Source organism: Elephantulus edwardii, unplaced genomic scaffold (assembly GCF_000299155.1).
Source record: "Elephantulus edwardii isolate Elephantulus edwardi_28Jun2011 unplaced genomic scaffold, EleEdw1.0 scaffold00158, whole genome shotgun sequence".
Lineage (NCBI taxonomy): Eukaryota > Metazoa > Chordata > Mammalia > Macroscelidea > Macroscelididae > Elephantulus > Elephantulus edwardii.
Window position 1 is genome coordinate 2,988,687 of NW_006399908.1, and position 19,438 is coordinate 3,008,124.

General features: G+C 41.4%; 1 protein-coding gene across 1 annotated transcript in view; it reads right to left on the bottom strand.

The window, feature by feature from the left end:
• SLC9A9 (solute carrier family 9, subfamily A (NHE9, cation proton antiporter 9), member 9) overlaps positions 1-19,438 on the bottom strand; it is a 1,074,946-nt gene that overhangs the window by 585,283 nt on the left and 470,225 nt on the right. Inside the window, exon 6 of the mRNA XM_006895119.1 lies at positions 1,362-1,500. Coding sequence (XP_006895181.1) covers positions 1,362-1,500 — 139 coding nt within the window. The remainder of the gene's footprint in view (positions 1-1,361; positions 1,501-19,438) is intronic.

Sequence of the window (19,438 nt, forward strand, 5' to 3'; positions counted from 1 at the left end):
TATATATTATATATGTTGTTGGTGATTGCTGTTGAGTTGAGCATAACTCATAGTGACCCTATGAACAAAAGCCTGAAGCCTTTCTATAACCTTTGCCATTTATCAAAGTTCCAGAAGCATGATATATATATATATATAATCCACATATACATATATACACGTACACACACACATATACCTTTTCTCTCTCTAAAACTATCACTAGTTAAAAGAGAAGCCTATGCTTTATTAATCTTCTGATTCTTTAGAAATCTCAGCAGAATTTAAGTAGGGACTACATGTGTATCCTTCGAACATATGCTCAATAAATTTCTGGATGAGTCCCCATGGAAACATAGCCTTACTTTTTGTTATTCCTTTGACTGAAGACCTTACTTGTTCTTCCTTCCCTTTTCCCAAGATCTTTTGCCCATGATCTTGTCTGCTGGCTCTTCTCTGTGGATTCCATTCAGCTCTCACACTTGACATTGACCTCTGACTCTCTTCCTCAAATCTAACTAATTTCACCTACAGCTGTTCTGGAGGAACAGGTCCTCAGATCTACTTCAACTCTTAGGACTTTTCTTTCTGCAACTCAAACCCTGGAGGGATTCTACAATCTCTCCTACTCCTAATGCAAAAGAAGGGACTGGACAACTCAATTGCCCAGATGTGGCAACCAGAGCACTTTCTTATTGCTCACAGATCCTCTTCCTTAAGTTGCTCTGAGTTTAAAATCACAATCATTTTTGGGTTTGCCTTTTCCCTGGGAGCTAGTGATTAAAAAGCTTGACAAAGAGAAGTCCATACCTACTTTATCCCTTCCAGTCAATTCTGTCTCGTTTCTGATGCTGATTCTCAGTTCTCTTTGTTGGTCATCATGTAGTCAATCCTGAGAAATTTTACCGACTACTTTTTCTAAAAGAAGCTCTGGTAGCCTACTGTGAAGAAGCTGTGCTGCAATCCCAAAGGTTTACAGTTCAAGGCCACCAGCTGCTCTGTGAGAGAAGGATGGGCATCTCCTCCCACGTGATTAACTGTCTCTGAAAAAACCACCAAGGATCAGCTATGGGTTGGTTCAAACTCTATGGTAGAGAACAACAACTTTTTCTAAATGGCATTTTTAAGACTGTTGATATTCTAAGATCTGACAGTATCGAGAGTGCTACAACATGCTTTAGACAAAAAAAAAATGACTGGAACACCCTGTCATTGGTACCCACTAGTGCCTCCTAGGGTTGCTCAGAAGCAAGGTGGTCCCAGAAGCTCCACAGCACATGGAGCCAGACTCTTTACTGACTTGAGGATTGCTCATCTTCCCTTACATGAACTGAAGTTGTCTGAGTCTTAATAGTTTCCAGCTTTTGACACACAAAGGATATCAATGCTGTGACAACAGCATATGCAGATCCCATTGCAAAAGAGCCAGCAAAGATTCCCAGGAAATTCCCCACAGACTGGAAGAATGCTGCAGCATCAAAGGTGTTTGGATTCTCCTTGGGACTGTAAATGGATATTGAACTGAAATGAGAAGAGAACAGAGATTAGTCATTGGTTTCCATCTTTCGGTTCTAATTCCAGAAGTCAGAATTTAGCATCCACTTTTGGCAAAGGCACTTTCCCTGTAAGGTAAAAGTTTGCGGGAAGAATTTAGGAGCAACTGAGAATTTAGGGTGAGTTGGAGAAGATAGAAAGTGCTCCCCTTTCTCATAGAACAATCCCAAGGTGTCCATACATTGCTGCCATTCAGTAAACATTTTTATATTGGAAGGGCCATAAAGAATACTGTTTCCCAGCAAACTAGGCATTAAAACATAGTAGGTGTAGTAAAAGGAATGTGCTGAGAAGATACATATCTGTGAATTATTTAGGGGCCATATGTCTTCATTGTTATTGTATCTTCACAAATGTTCCTGATAAAAAGTTCACTTTTATGATCTATGTGCAAATGGCGACACAAATCACAGTGTGCACAAAATATCGTGCCACGCTCTTGTCATAAACCACAACGCTTTCCTCTTCTGTAGCCCTTCAGAAACGGCACCCGAACGGTTTTCAAGAGCATCGTGATATTAACCTCTAGGGAGAAACAAAACCGCATTTTCCCAACAAGACAAATAGTAGCAGCTGCCTGAGGTCATCTTTTATATCCTGGTTCTGGTGGCTGCCAATAGATTTATCTCCATAGAGAAAAATCAATCCACCGGTAGGCAGACTGTTCACTTAAATATTTTTTGTGGATGTAGTAGTTGTTATTTTTGTGAACCAGGCTCTCAAATCCCAATATTGAAGACAAGGCGTGTCCTGTTTTAGGAAATAGGCATTCCTTTTTGAAGTATTAAAATGAACAGATAGATGTACTAAAACCAATACTTTATCACAGGCTTAATAAAGTATAATTTTAAATTTTGTTTTTTATTTTTATAGTTTTCTTTTTTTCACATATGAGGTCTTTAAATCTGATTAGGAAAAAAGAAACAACAAAAAACAACAAGCCCAAGTTTGGTAATGGGGCCTAGAGAAAGAGTTGTAGCAGTATCAAGAGCAAAATGTGTTCTGGACACAACAAATTCAGATCAGTTTGGATTTTTCCAAGATGTCAGGGAATCCTTTACTGCTTGGATGATTAGAGCAGGCTAATGTTTGGACCTGTCTTTTTGTATACAGAGACGAGTTAAAAGAAATAAAGGGGGCAAAGTCAAGCTCTAACACAGGAAGAACTGTGCCATTAAAAAAAAAAGTAGTTTTAAATGTTCTTAGTTTTCCCTTCTATGTCTGTAAACCTCCAAAGTAGGCCAATCGCTTCTGCTTTGATCCTGTAATTGGATAAGGAAGATGAATGTGGGTCTTGAATGCGGCCTGAAATTTATGCGAGAAAGGAACTGCCTTTGAAGTGTTTCTCTTTTTTTGCAAAGTGTTGTGTTTTGGAAAGTGTTGGTGAGAGGGAAGAGAGAAAAGCAAGTCAGTATTTGAGTGTTCTGTATGTGACAGCCCTAGGAAACTGTGAAAATCTGTGGTGGCTCAGAGGCTAATGTGTTAGATCCGTGAAAGGCTGGTGGTTCTATGATACATGTTGCTTCTTGGAGGAAAAAAATACGTTGTCTTCTCTCCTTAAAATTTCCACCTTTGGAAGTTCACTGGAGGGTCTCTCTGAGTTAGATCAGCTTGATGACAGGGTTTATTTATTTTGATTAGGAACTTTGACCCTCAGTACTGTGTGGTTGAAAGTTCCACCCATACAGTTATTTAACCCAAGAGGAAAAAAGTTATTGCACTGTTGGGGTGCTGTTGAGTTTGATTCCAATGCGTAACGCCCTACACAACAGAGAAGAATGGTCCCTCATGGCTTCCCCTCTGTAATTATATGGAGTGGCGCAGACGGCTAGGTTTTCTCTCCCCCAGATTGGCCAGTGGGTTCATATTCTAGACCTTTTGGGATAGTAGCCAAGCACCTAACCATTGTGGTTGTGTCATCATCACTCCTCAAGAAAATAGTAGGGATAGGAAAGCATTGTCTGCAGCCTTCTTTTCCCAGCAAGGATGTCCGGCATAGCAACAGAGCTTTGTAAAACATCCTGTTAATTTCTAAGGCCATTAACTATACATCAGACCTACAGCACTGTTGCACCCCTATTTTTACCTCCACATGCGATAGATTTTCCCCCCAATGGCTTCCCAAACTTGGAGCATCAACATCACATCTCTTGGCTGTATCCTGTACCTTTACTTTCATGTTTCTCTTTAATTTCTATTCTTTTTTTCACAAGCAAGACTTTTTACTAAAGAATATGAAGTGAGAAACTTGATGTGCTTATAGGAGCACTAATGGCCTAGCTGCAATCTCAAAAGCATGTGGTTCAAATCCACCAGCAGCTCCGCGGGAGAAAGATGGGCAAGCTCTTCTCGATCGTTTCTCTAATGTTGCTGCTGGTTGTTGTTGTTGTTGTTGAGATGAATATGACTCACAGCAACCTTACGAACAAGCAAATCTGAACCCTGTCCTGTCCTGTGCCACCCTCATCCTCTCTGACGTACTTGAGTTCTTGCTGCTATTACTGTGTCAATCCGTCTCATTGGTCTTTCCTTCACTGACCCTTCACCTTTCCAAGCATGAGGCCGCTGGCCAAGAGATAGCCTGTCCTAGCAACAGATTCAAATTATATGAGAAGAAGCTTTGTCACCTGTGTCTCCGACGAGCAACCTGGCTGCATTTTCTTCAAGATACAGCTCTTTGCTCTTCTGGAAGTCCATGGGATATTCAGTGCAGTCCATGGGATATTCAGTGCAGTCCACGGGATAGTCAGTGCAGTCCACGGGATAGTCAGTGCAGTCCATGGGATATTCAGTGCTCTTCTACAACATCACAACTCAAAGACTTCAATTCTTATATCATTCTTATTATTGTCCAGCTCTCAGATGCATAGCAAGTGATGGAAAAGACCATGCTCTGAATCAGGTACACACTAGTGTTCAAACTGACATCATTGCTCCTCAGTAATTTAGAGAGGTCCCTGACAGATTTGACCAGTGTAATACGTCTCCTGATCTCCTAACTGCTGGTACCAAGGGGGTTGACTGTGGATCCACGTAAGATGAAATCACTGACAATTTCAATCTTTTCTGCATTTAGCATGATGTTGCATATTGGTCCAGTCATGAGGTTTTTGTCTTCTTAATGCTGAAAATGGGAGGAACATGTGCATTCATATGGACAAATAATAGGGTGAGACTGGCTATTAGGAAGGCAGTAGTTAACATCAGAATTTATTTTCATGCCTGAAATGAACCCAGGTACTATCTTCCTGAATGCAAGGATAAGAACAGATACTATTTATATGAACCCATCTCCTGTAAGATCAGAGGGAAGAATGAGGGCTAGACAGAAATCTGTCTTAAAGGCTTGGCTTCCTCTCCAGATTCTAAGCCTTTGTTGGAACAGTCCTGGGTCTTGGTCCTCCCAGAACACAGTCTAATGACTGGCATGTGGTAGATTATAGAAAGACTGGCTAAATGAAGGCAGGATAACAGCAAGTCTTAAGAAAAGTCATCTCAAACTAATCATTTCTTGAAATGAGTCATCATCCACAATGTGTTTGATTTTAATTATGCAGCCAGATCATGGGTATTTTCAGAGAGATCAGTCCAAGCATGAAGATGATACAGACACCCACTAATAATGAATCAAAGATCCATCCTTGTGGGCTTACGGCCTTCAGCAAATTACTCACTCACGCTTAGACTCAGTTCATCATGTGCAAAATGGAGGTAACAACAGTATTTCTCTCTCCGAAATGTTGTCTATTCAAACTCTGTATGTGCCCTGTGAATTGTAGGCCCATCTATGGAGTGCTTATTACTTGCTCTCAAAACAAAAATTCAGTGAACGTTAACTATCGTCACCATTACTAGTCTGTGACAAATTCCCCAACAGCCTCACCGTGGTGGATGACAGTGTGGTGACTGGACCAGGCTTGGGTTCCAACTATGGCTGTGGGGTGTGGCTCCCCTCACACCAAGTCTTGAGGTGGCTGGTGAGCACTGGCCACTTTCATGAGCACAAAGATCTTCAGGGAGAAAAGGCACCAAGCAAGGTATCCCTGAAAAACAGCTATAGAGTGGGGCACAAAAAGTCCACTTTTCATCTGGAGCCCTTAGTATGGACAGGAATCTACCTCAGAGACAAAGAGCTGGTCAAGAGAGTGGCATTGCCAGGTTAGCAGGGTGGCATGCAGGCAAAGCCTTCTTTTTTAAGTCTGGCAAAACCCCAAGGAAACAGGAGCCTGATAACCTTAAAACCTGCCTTCCACCAGGACAGTTGGTTTTACTCCCTGGCGAAGGGGCAGGTCTGTGGACTCTGAACCACAGCTATACCACCAGTCTTCTGAACTGCGAGGCAGCAGCTGCAAAGGTTATTATGCTTTGGGTTTCTTTTTAATAAAGAAACCAAGGATTTGAACAGCAGGTGTGGGGTTTTCCAACTTAAAAACAAGCAAAGGAGAGTTTTGTTCCAGCAATTTCAGCCTTTTGGACCTAAAAAGTAAACCCATCCTCCCCCGCACCAGAGGGAATTTTTAAAACATTCTGGATGCTGACATTGCAAGGGGTTGGGAAGAAATCGGTAGAGGAAGGAGATTTTCTGTTAACCCATGTCTTTACTCCTTTATTCTGTAGGAATCCACTTTGAGGAGGAACTGTTCATAGCAGACACTGTGAAGAGGGATTCATAGCCTCCAAATTTCTGTAAAATATATCTTTGGGCTAGATGGAACTGATATCCTTGAAAATGACATGGCCAGAAATACACACTGGCGTTTAAATATTCATCTCATAATTTGGAAATAAATCCAGGTTATTGATCCAGTCTGTTTAAGAACAGATTACTCAGCAAATGCTCCTTTGATGACATTGTACAATATCCGTTCTCAGTGAGAAAGGTTTATCTTTATTTTTTAAATAAAAATTTCAAAATATCCTCTATTACTTTGATGAAAATCACGTAAGTAAGAATTACTTTGCTCATGGTGCCATATAATACAGATGCTATTGTGACCCCAGTCTTACCCTAAAACTTATCTTTTCATGCATATGATAGCCCTGCAGGGAACTGGCCTGCCAGCTGAGGTAGTCCTTGAGTTATTGTTATTGTTGTTGTTGTTATTGTTATTACTGTTATTTACCCTTGAGCCAGAACCAATTCATGGCTGACCGACCAGTGGGTTTTCAAAGGCAGTAACTGGAGTTGATTTTCCAACTTTCTCCCACAGAGCAGCTGATGGCTTTGAACTGTATGTCTTCAGGTTGGCAGCGTAGCTCCTTACCATTAGGCCACCAGAGCTCCCAGAGGTAGTCCTTAAGAAGTTGTATCTTGAATCTGAAAACAGGGTGTAAATGTCTGCTATATTCCTATGATGTAGATACTTTTAGCATTATCCTTTTACCTTTTATCCTTGAGACACAGACAAGTTAAATAACTTGTTTAAGGTCCCATAGCTAATGAATTGATGTGTTCATAAAGAACTTAAAATGGTACTACACACAAGCATTTAAGAAACTGCCTTTCAAAGCATACATCTTCTCTCTCTTACATGAAAGTCTTTATTTAGTTCTAAAAGCAATTAACTCTACTTAGGTGTCCAATCAGTACTTCAACCAAACAGGACTAGGATGTAATCATCTGCCTTCCCTCCCTCAGGACTGATTGGCCCTCAGTTCAGGGCTTCCAGGTCAATGTGGCAAATTGATCTTAGAACTACTTTGTGCAGATAAAAGGAGAACGAAGACAGGAAGGAGTCACTGGGAAAAGAAGGCAGAGCAGAGAGGGATGACAATGATTCTGTGAAGGAAAATGAGATAATAAGGGTGCTGTGGGGTTTGTGTTTCTAGGTGATAATGAATTGATAGAACTCATAGCAATCTTCCAAACAAAAGTTCTGGAGCGTGTCCTATCACGGGCCATCCTCCCCATTTCACATGCACTCGAGCCAAGTATTACAGTCACCGTGTCAATCCGTCTTGTTGAGAGACTTCCTCTTTCTCTGGCCTTCCACCTTTCCCAGCATGATGGCTTTTTCCAAGGATTGACCCTTCCTGACAAAATGCCCAAAGTATGTGAGTGACATTTCACCATCCTTGCATCGAAGGAACACTCTGGTGGCACTTCCTCCAAGATGGCCCTTTCTTGTTATTTTGGTAGATCATGGGATATTATCCTAGACAGCAGATATTTCCATTGCAACAGATCTTTTGATTTCTCGACTCTTGTTACTATGGGTGTTGATTGTGGATCCAAAGAAAACAAAATTGCTGACAATTTTAATCTTTTCTCCATCTATCATGATGTTGTCTGTTGGTCCAGTGATGAGGATTCTGGTTGTATTCATATTGAGGTGTAACTGACACTGAAGGTTGTAGCCTTTGATTTTTTGCAGCAAGCACTTCAAGTGCTTCTCGCTTTTAGCAAGCAAGTCTATGCCATCTGCAAATGCAGCTTGTCGATGAGTCTTCACCCTACCCTGAAGTGATACTCTTCTTTGTATAACACAGCTTCTCGAATTATTTACTTAGCAAACAGATTGGATACGGAGAAAAGCTACAACTCCGATGTACAGCATTCCTGATTTTAAACCATGCAGTGTTCCCTTGTTCTGTTAGGACAACAGCTTCTTGGCCTGTGTCTAGGTTTATTATGAGTGTTCTGGGATTGCCATTCTTCTCAAGGTTAGTCATAATTTGTTATGATCTACACAGTCAAATGCCTTTGCATAGGCCATAAAATACAAAAGCACATTCTTATGGTATTCTCTACTTTCAGCTAAGATACATCTAACATCAGCAATGGTATCTTTTAACCCATGGCCTTTTCTGAATCCAGGTTAAATTCATACCATTTCCCAGTCTATGTACTGTTCCAGACATCTTTTCATAATCTTCAGCAAGATATTACTTTGATATGATATTGTTTGATAATTCCAACATTCTCTTGGTTAATTTTTTTTTAAATGAGAACAAATATGGACTTTTTCTTGTTAGTTAGCTACACATTCCAAATTTCTTGGCATAGACTAGTGAGTACATCCAAGGCTGCATCTCTTTGCTGTAATACCTCAACAGTATTCCCTCAATTCCTGGGGCGAATTTTTCCCTTCAGTATCATTGGTTCTTGATAATTTCCTACTTTCTGAAATGGCTCAGTGTCAATCAATTCTTTTTGGTACAGTGACTTTGTGTAGTTTCTCTCTCTCTCTCTCTCTCTCTCTCTCATCTATCTAAACATTGTCTGGACAGTCATACCACAAGTGGTGGTATGACTTTTATTACTGCAGCCAAGTGGAACAGGACCACTTCAGTCATAATATGAGAGCAAGAACAAGCCTCTTGCTGAATCAACATCATAGAACTTGAAAGACTATCATGAGTAAGCTCGATTTAGTTTAGAGACCTCTCAGCCACCTTCTTTTTTAAAATTTTTTATTTTTATTGTATTTTATACTGATTTACTTACAATGTTTGAATACATTGTTTTTTACACCGGATCTTTCCCATTTCCTTCACCTCCCACTCCTCAAATTCTCAAATTGTGTGATTCTATGATTAATAACCCTCCATCCTCAGCCCTCTGCTTCCACCCTTCCCCAACCCCCGGACCTTCATACTTGTTCTACAATAATGGTTTTCTACAGTATTTGTCCTTATGGGACTGTGTTAGTTCACTAAGCATAATGCTCTCCACTTGCTCTCAAATTAGGTACTATTTTACAAAATCATTGCTCCTGCATGTTGCGTAGTATTCCATCATATGAATGTACTCAAGCCATTCTATTGTAGCTGGACATCTGGTCTGTTTCCATGTTCTTGTGATGGTGAGTAACCCTGCTCTGAACATTGGTGTGCAAATCTTTTGATACTTCGTGCATCATTCAAAATGTTCCCATACAGTCCTCAGTGTAGCAACTTGAGCCTTGAACTTGCTTTTCAGCCTGAGAAACACCAGGTGTGCTCTTTTCGTTTCATTTTATTAACTCCAGCTGTTTGCACATTTTACTATAATACTTTTGCTTTATCTTCTTGGGCTGTCCTTTGAAATCTTTGATTTATCTCATCTATTTTAGCATTTGGCTTCTCAACATTCTAGTGCAATTACTAGTTTTTTTTCTGACATCCATTTTGATCTTTTCTTTCTTTCCTGTTCTTGTGATGACCTTTGGCTTTCTTCATGGATTCTATCCTTCTTTTTATCCCATAATTCTTCATTAACATTCAACCATTAGTGTTCAAAGCATCAAACCTATTCTTGAGATGGTTTTTAAATTCAGGTGCGATAGAATCATGGTCCTATTTTGAGACTTGTGAACTTATTTTCTCCAGCTCCAATTGCTTGTTGAAAGTGTAGGGGTTGGGGGGACTTGAAATGCTTGCTGCAGAAGATGATGTAGCAGCCTTCAATATGGACTGCAGTTCAACATCAAGAAAACATAAATTCTAATTACAAGACCAATCAGCAACATGATAGATAGGTAGGTAGGTAGGTAGGTAGGTAGGTAGATAGATAGATAGATAGATAGATAGATAGATAGATAGATGGATAGATAGATAGATAAAAGCCTGAAATTGTCAATGACTTCATTTTACTTGGCTCTACAATCAATACACTTGCTACTACCAGTGAAGAGATCAGGAAAAGTCCATAGTCAGGCACCTCTCCAAATTATTGAGATGCAGAGAAGTCAGCTTGAGGACTAAGGTATATCTGATTCAAGCCATAGTCTTTTCAATCACTCGCAATGTATGCATTAGGGAGCTGGACAATGACTAATGACAACAGAAGAAGAATTGATACCTTTGAATTGTGGGGTTGAGAAAGAGTGATGAATATCCCATGCACTGTGAAAAGAACAAACAGATCTGTCTCAGAGAAGGTGCAGCCAGTCTCCTGGGAGGCAAAGATGATGAAGCTTGGTCTCACATATTTAGGGCATGTTGCTAGGAGACCGGTTACTCATCGGTGAGGGACATTATACTTAAGAAGTTGGAGGGACAGTACAGGTGAGGAAGATCCTCAGTCAGGTGGATTGGCATAGTGGCTGCAGCAATGGGCTTCCTTGTGTCAGTGATTGTGAAGATGGCACAGGAGGGGACTGGGTTCAGATCTGCTGCTCTTAGCATCATTGTGAGTTGCACTTGACTCGACAGCACCTAACAACAACAATGTATGGTCTGTTCCACTGTCAGCATCTGACCTGGTTTTAAGTGTTGATGTTGAACTTCTCCATTGGTTCTTCCTATAGCCTATCTGATTCTTATGTAGTTCATCAGGTGAGGTCCATATATACATTTGCCATCTGCCGTATTTTTTTAATCAAGTATTTGCAATGAGTAAATTATTTCCTGTATAATAATTCAATCATTCCATCTCCAGCCTGATTTCTGTTACCAAGTCTATGTTGTCCAACTACCTGTCCCTCTTTGCTTCTAACTTTTGCATTTCAGTCCCAGTCTTGGTACCACCAGCTCTGCAGCCAGCACTATGTGCTTTGTGACTCTGGCCACCGCTTTGTGCTGGTTATGACCAATGCTTGTATTACCACATCCCTTGAGATCACCCAGTTTTCAACACCATCCACTTCTTCCTCACAGCTGCTGCTAAAACTTTTAGCTCTGCAACCACTAACAGAAACTAATCAGTGACTACAAGCTCCCAGAGCAGTTGTTCTTCCATATCTTGCTCTGTGTTAGGCACCTGGGAAGGGCAATCTTCCCTCCCAATACCCCTGCTCACTCTCACTTCCTGTACTGCCATGGAATCAATGTCACTTGAAAGCTTTGTACAATTTGATGGGTGAGGAGGAGAGGGAAATTGGAAGAGTATGGTCTGAAAAACAATGTATTCCAATTTTGTAAATAAACTGGTATAATATTAAAAAAACACCCAAAAGATATTTTTTAAAAGTTTCTCTTTCAGAATTTCTATGAATTTAATAATTTTTTAATAAAACTCCTATTTCTATAGCCAAAACTATGCAAAAGGACCTTCCATTTTCTCTGCCAAATCTTTAATCCTTAAAATAAATTTTCTAACTACTGGCACCAATTGATTGAAGAATTCTTGATTAGCTGGTGTCTAAATAAGAAATGGTTTTAATTTTTTTTTTTCTAATCACTGCTTCCAGCTTTACTATTACGAATCCCCCTTTGTGCTGGGTAAGTAGGTCCATTAATGATGTGTTGGTCAAAATCACATTATTCAATTCTTTTCAAGTATTAAAACTTGGTGCAGTCCAGCTAAAAGTCTAATCTTCAAAGCTGGAGTCTCCCTTCCCGGCTAAATCCTCTCCAGCAGAAACATGATGGCATGGGAGAGAGGAAATGTTATGTTCCTTCTCCCCCTTCTGGGTATCACTCCCCTCCAACGTGCCCTCCAGTGTTGGAAGGCCAGAAGAGGGATGGATGGGAAAGCCAAGTTCCTGGCCTTATAGATGACTGACTGCCAATGCTGTCCTAACTGCTCCCTTTTTACAGAGCCCTCTCTCTGCTGATGTGGTAGTACCTCCCTTTTGCTGAGAGCCCAGTTTTCCATTAACCCTGCCTGCTTTATACTCTCCTAACTCCTTTTCCATGGCTTGAGTCAATGACTTCTTGGCCAGTCCAGTGGTTTTTCTCTCTCTTAAGTTCTAAATTTCTTAATGCAGGATCTTCCTAAGCACTTCCCATTGGTCACAAAGCATTGGGAGGGGTGAAGTCACCTTTTCCATCCCCCAGATACACAAAGTCAAGAAGCTTTCAGATCCTTCAGGGGCACGCTGCTCCAGTAGCTTCCCGCTCCAGCAATGCTTAGGCCAGATGAGGCACCAATCCTGCATTCTTGTTCACTTCCACATCATAAGCGGCCATATCTAAGAACTCTCAGTTTTCCCCTGCTTTGAGAGGCACTCAGCCCATTTGCAGGTTCCAGCTAAGTGAGGAGATGACAGCTGCTCTTTCAGTGAGATGCTGTTGAATTCTCCCTCACTTGCCCTTAGGAGTGTCACACCTCAAATCCAGCATTCTCTCTGAAGACAGGACCCCTTTTTTCCCCCAACACTTTAATATGCTGATTTGAGACCCTGGGGGATTTCTAGTGTCTTCTCTCTCTAGCAAGTGTTGCTCTGTCATTGTGCTCTTAAGAACACATTTTAAAAAGAAATATAACATAGTGAGGCAACGAAAGTGTAGAAAGCCTCCTCTTTTTAAAGTTGGGGTAGAAGGAAAAGAATTACAGTGGTACCTTATGTTGCAAATTCTTTATCCTTAAAACAAACAAACAAAAAGTTAACAACAATAACAGCGAAAAACCCTAAGTGGATCCTTATCTATTATTTATCTTTTAATAACTGTAGCAACCTGCCCTGTCTTAGAGAAGTTGCTTAATTATGAATAAGGAATTGATTTTATGGGGCCAAGAATTGTGTGTACACATCGGAATTCACTCTGGCATCTGCTTGCCCATTATTCTGGCTTATGTTCTGCCAAAGGCCAGTGAAGTTCTCTCAAGAGAACCTGCCATAAAACAGAATGAGTTCAGGAACTGGGGGCATTTCAGGCACCCTGGGAGGTGAGAAGAGTTGACTCTTATTAATAAGTTTTTTGGCCAGAAGTTGCCTGAACTTGAGTTAGAACCCATGGTTTCTCTGTCCCCAGGGCTCAATGGCCCTGGTGAGGGAAGACTGGCATGCGCAATGATGCACGTTAATGAACTCTTTCAGCATCCAGAACACTATTTAGTTAAGGACTAAGCATCTTAATTCAAACCACAGAGTGAATGAGCCTCTGCAGAGTTTCCAAATCTCCCATGGAGATCATTTTACCACACTGATATCTGACAGAAGAGAAGAAGGTCAATATCATGGAAGAATATGTGTTACTGTATCGTGGCTACCCCAGACTAACACACAGTGGCATGATCTAATTACTTGATCTATTCCATCAACAACTATGCACTGAGTACCTACCATGCGTACAGACATTGGTCTAGCCACTGAAGATGCATTGGAGAACAAAGAAAAACTCTTGACTTCATGTTCCCTACATCCCAGCCCAGGAAACACATGATAAACAGCTAAGACAATAAATATATGATTTAGTGACAGCATGCAAAAACATAAATAAATAAATACAAATGGATTGGAACACTGGTAGCCTAATGACAAGAAGCTGTGCTGCAATATCAAAGGTACACAGTTCAAATGCACCAGTTGCTCCATAGGAGAAGGAAAGGCAGTCTCCTTCCCTGCGACTAAGTGCCTCTGAAAACCTGCCAGGTCAGCTATGGGTCCATTCCAACTCGATGGTACACAACACCAATAACAGCACAATGGATGTAGAGGAGAGTGCTAATTTAGATAAGGTGGCCAGGAAAGGCTTCTCTAAATATTGTTGTTGTTGATGTTACGTGCCATCGAGTCGCTTGCGACTCATAGTGGCCCTATGTACAAGAGCTCTAAACACCGTTCTATCCTGTGCCAACCTAGCCATCCCAAACACACTTATTCCCATCACTCCAGTCACAGAATCGATCCATCTCAACGAAGGTCTTCCTCTCCTTTGCCGCCCCTCCACTCTGCCAAACATGATGTCCCTCTCCAAGGACCAGAAAGGGGACATTTTCTGGGCCCTGGGCAAGGCATGCTCTGTGGGTCTGGAAACCAGCAAGTGACCAGAGTGAAGAAAGGTGTAGGAGTCAGGGGCAGGTTTTTCAAGGACATTAGTCCATTTTTGCACTTGGAATCTGCTTCTAGGCTGTGAAAGGGCAAACATTGGAGATTTGGGACAGGGTACAAACTGGAACGGAACATTCCAGGTAGAATCAATGAATGCATTAGAAAATTGTATAATGTGGTGGGTTTTGGTTTTATTTTTCTTTTTAATCAAATGAGTAGGCTTAATTCCAGGTGGTACAGAAGTCTGGGCATAACAAAGAATGAAGAGGAGATTCAGACAGGATTCTGGATTGCATTTACTTTGACTGCACAGCTAAGATCAGAATGGCTGAGTGGCAGCAGGAGATGGACCATCATAGGGTTTCTTCTTCACTGCTTCACAAAAGTTCTTCTTAAATGTACGACAGGCTCCAAGACAACACTTCATGTTAACTACAGATGCCCACAGATGTTATAGCAGAGAATCCAGATGTTTTCAAAAGGAACAGAAGTAAGGTTCATCATTGCCCTAGACTTATTTTTTGCCAGATTTCTTAATTCCACCCACAGCCAGGGGACCTTTGCCTGCAGCCTTTGCTTTTAGCTCCTCAAGTTTCTTCTGTTCTTTTTGTTTCTGCTTGAAAGTCTTATCATCCTTGTCCATCTCCTTGGTCTGCTTCTTGGGCTGTTTCAGGGGCTGCTTCTTACCACCTTTGCGGCCAGACATGTTGGCAGCTGCCCCTTCCCCAGACCTGTCACCGATAGCGGAGCTCCTGAGCCCCCTTGTCGTATAATGTGATCTTAAGTACCTCTCTCCAGAAAAGTCACCTACTTGTTACCATTTGCAACCTTTTCCAGGTTAAGCAGGAAAAGCGCGCTAAAGTAGCTGCTGCCCATGGAAAAGGCTGAGCCTGAAAGGGGTGAGCAGGAGAGTGTCATCGGGGTGCGGTGAAGGGCCCATGAGTTAGGCTGGCGTCCAGCTCATAATGCCATCCACGACTGTTACACATTTCAGCCTGAATAAAGCTTTTGACATGTTCCTAATTGGTTCTGGTACATTAAGTTCCAACTTTAAGGTGACAAAGAGAGCTCTGAGTTTAAAATTGGTTAAAAAAAGAAGAGTTAAAAGAGATTTGTTATGAATTATGTGTGCATTTTCTTTGAGAGGAGATCTTAAATTACTTCGCAATTTAGCCTGAAAAGTCCTGTCAGAATTGAATTAGTCTGTGGGCTTTGAGAAATTTGCTCTTATACCTAATATTGAGAGGAAAGTGAATTTGAGATAGTCTCAAAGATAAAAGTAACCTGCAAATACTCTTCTTATTTCTTTTTCTTTTTTTCCCCCTTGAAGCAGAAAGGGGAATTTGAATCCCATGACTGTGAGTCTATTCATTTTAAAAGAGAGAATAAATCTCGTAATCTAATGGGAATTCTGACCCTTTCTACAACTTTATAGTTACTTTAAGCCACACTAATGAAATCTTAGCTTCAAAGGGTGCTGTGATATGTGGAACTTTTAGTCATAATAGACATAAAACGATTAGAAAAGTAGGTTAATAGCTACTAAAGATGGAAAACTAGTTAAAATGAAAATACAATCATAAACAGGTGGAAGAAAGACCAAAAATTAATCCCCAAAGTGGAGATAGAGAACAGCTCTGGCTCTCCAGTGTCCACTGAGCCTTGCAAAAAACGTTTCATTGTTATTATGATCTATGTGGACGTTTACAAAGCAGATCGGTTTCCCATGCAACTATGCATGTATATTTTGTTTTATGAAATTGCTTATCATAATAATAATAAAACTATACTCTTCTCCCTCCCTCCCTGTGAATCTGGTTTCCATTAATCCTCTATTCTACTCCTTCCTGCCGTCTAAGCTTTTATCCCTGGGCAAAGATTGCTTTTTTCATCTTCTCTGTTTTATTTTAAGAAGTGAGTGACTCCTGGTTGTTACAGTTCACATTGTATGGCTGTTAAGTGATACTGAGTCAGAACCGGCTTATAGCTGACACCCCCAACAGGGTTTCAGAGGCTGTAAATCACACAGGAGGAGAACACCCATCTTTTTCCTGCAGACAAGCTGGCCAGTTTGAACCACTTGACTTTGAGTTGGCAACAGAACTCAGTTACCCACTAGGTCTTCAGAATTCCCTGGTCACACTAAAAGCTGAAACACAGGGTAAGTTTTGTGACAGGTTGAAGGAATAACTGAGTGCCATAGTTTCTATAGACTAGTAATTCCACAATCAACACTCTTAACCCCAGCAGTCAGGCAATCAAAAGATGAATTGCATTGGGAAAATCTGCTATCAGGGACCTCTCCAAAGTGCTGAAGAGCAACGATGTCAGTCTAGAGACTAAGGTGCACCTAATCCAGGCCATGGTCTTCACAATTACTTGTTATGCTTCAGAGAGCTGGACAACGAAAAAGGATGACAGAAGAACAACTGACGCCTTTGAATTGTGGTGCTGGAGAAGAGTCTTGGGCATACCATGTAGTGCCAAGAAAAGAAAAACAAAAACAGGTCTGTCTTGGAGAGGATGAAACCAAGTTTCTCCTTGAAGGCTAGAATTTTTAAGTTCCGTCTCACATATTTTGGGCACATGACGATGAGAGACTAGTCCTTGGAGAAGAACATCATGCTTTGAAGGGTGGAGGGTCAGTGCAAGAGAGGACGACCTGGATGAGATGGATTGATACAGTAGCTGGGGTAAGGGAGGTTGGTGTGTCAGAATTAGTGAGACTGATTCAGGACAGGGCAGGAGTCAGAGCTGCTATACCTAGGGTTGCTACGGGTCACAGGTGACTTGATGGCACATAACAACCACAACAACAACACCCTTTAATCTTCACAATAACTCTAAAGTTTTTTAATATCATCAAGCCAGATTCCATCCGTAGCCCACCCTCCAGTGGATTTTCTGAGGCAAAAATCACAGGGGAGGCAATTGCCCATCTTTCTCCCGCAAAGTAACTGGTGGATTTGAACTGCATACTTTTCTTTTGCAATTCCTTACCACCAAGCCATTCTACAGATGAGGAAACTTTCACTTACAGAGATGCAATATCTTTATATAGTCTCCTCATTTAATACTTTCAGCAATCCATTGAAGAAGGCATTGTCTTCATTTCACAGATAATCAGACAAAGGGAGTTCAAAGAACTTGCCCAAGATAACTTGATAGTAGATGAAGATGAGTATATCAAATTCATGTCTCACTTAGTTAATGCACACTTAGAGGTGAAAGAAAGGACTGAATGTGTCATCCCCTGAGTGTCCTTACAGGTAGATGACTCACCAAAGCTTCACCTTCAGAGAATACAGCAATAAGCATCCTACAATCTGAGGAACTGTAGTTCTAATTTGCAAGAAGAAGAAAACTTTCCACTATCCAACATAATAATTTCAATGTGAGGAGTTTTACTGACAATGTAGTGCTACTTGCAGACCAGAAGACCTACGTGGAAACCTCTCTCCTCCCTACTGAACAAATTTTAATATGGAATTTATATCACTTATCTCTGGCCATTCCTATCAACATCAACTCAGGACTCTTCTGACAATTGCCACCCTGCTGTCTGTCCCATGTGGTGACTTCTGTCACTTCTTCATTATTACTTAACTAAACCTTGGTGGTTTCATCTAAAAAGTGGAGGTGATAATAATTGTACCAACATCATTTGAATGGACATTCAATGTGTTAATATATGTATGAGTGCTGAGAAGCAACAATGTCAATCTAGAAACTAAGGTGCATCTAATCCAGGCTGTGGTCTTCAATTACTAGCTATGTGCCAGAGAGCTGGAGAATGACTAAGGATGAGAGAAGAAGAATAGACACCTTCGAGTTGTGGTGCTGGAGAAGAGTCGTGAACATACCATGGACCACCAAGAAAACAAACAGGTCTGTCTTGGAGAGGGTAAAACCAAGTCTCTCCTTGGAGGTTAGGATTTTGAAGCTCAGTCTCACATATTTTGAGCATGTGGCCAACAGGGAGCAGTCCTTAGTGAAGGACATCATGCTCTGAGGGTGGAGGGACAGCGCAGGTGAAGAAGACCTTGGATGAGATGGACTGACATAGTAACTAAGGCAATGGGGATAAGTGTGTCAGAGTCAGTGAGACTGGCTCAGGACTGGACAGGATTCAGAGCTGCTATATATAAGGATGTTATGAGTTGCAGGCAACTTGACAGCACATAACAACAACAACAGTACTTAAAATGATGTTGCTAGAATATAGAAAGCACTCTATACAAGTTGGTTGTCACTGCTATACATAGTTGTATTATGGTTTTAATGATCACTATATCTGAAGTGCTTGCTGCAGAGGGTCAAGGACTGCAACCTCCAATATGGATTGAGGCTCAATGTAAGCAAGACAAAAATTCTCACCACTAGACCGATTGGCGGCATCAGGATGGATGGTGGAGAGATTGAGATTGTTCACAGCTTTAGTTTGCTTGGCTCCATGGTCAACACTCTTGGCACCAGCAGCGAGGAAATTAAAATACTTACTGCGATGGTAAAGTCTTCTGTTAGGGACCTCTCCAAAGTACTTAAGAGCAATGGTGTCTCTCTGGAGACTAAGGTGTGTCTCATACAGGCCATGGTCTTTGCAATCTCTTGTTATGCATCATAAAGTTGGACAATGACTAGGGAGGATAGAAGGAAAATTGATGCCTTTGCGCTTTAGTGTTGGAGAAGAGTATTGAATGTACCATGGACTGCCAGGAAAATAAACAGATTCATCCTGGAGAGGGTTAAACCGGGCTGCACCTTGGAGGCAAGGATTCTGAGGCTTGTATGTCTGACATACATTGGTCATGTTGTAGAGAGAGACCGGTCCTTAGAGAAGGACATCATGCTTGGTAGGGTGGAGGGACAGTGCAGGAGGGAAAGACCCTCTATGAGGTGGATTGGTTCAGTGACTGGGGTAATCAGGATGGGTGTATGGAGACAGTGCTATTGGCACAGGACAGAGCAGAGTTTGGGGCTGTTGTACATAGGGTCGCTAGGAGTGGCGACTCGACGGCACATAACAACCACAATATCTTTTGCCATTTGCTCAGACAAAATCAGTAAAGGCTGAGTTGTTGCTGTTGTTGTTGTTATGTGCCATCGAGTCGCTTGCGACTCATAGCGACCCTATGTACAAGAGCTCTAAATGCTGTTCTAGCCTGTGCCAACCTAGCCATCTCAAACGCACTTATTCCCACCGTTCCAGTCGCAAAATCGATCCATCTCACCAAAGGTCTTCCTCTCCTTTGCTTCCCCTCCACTCT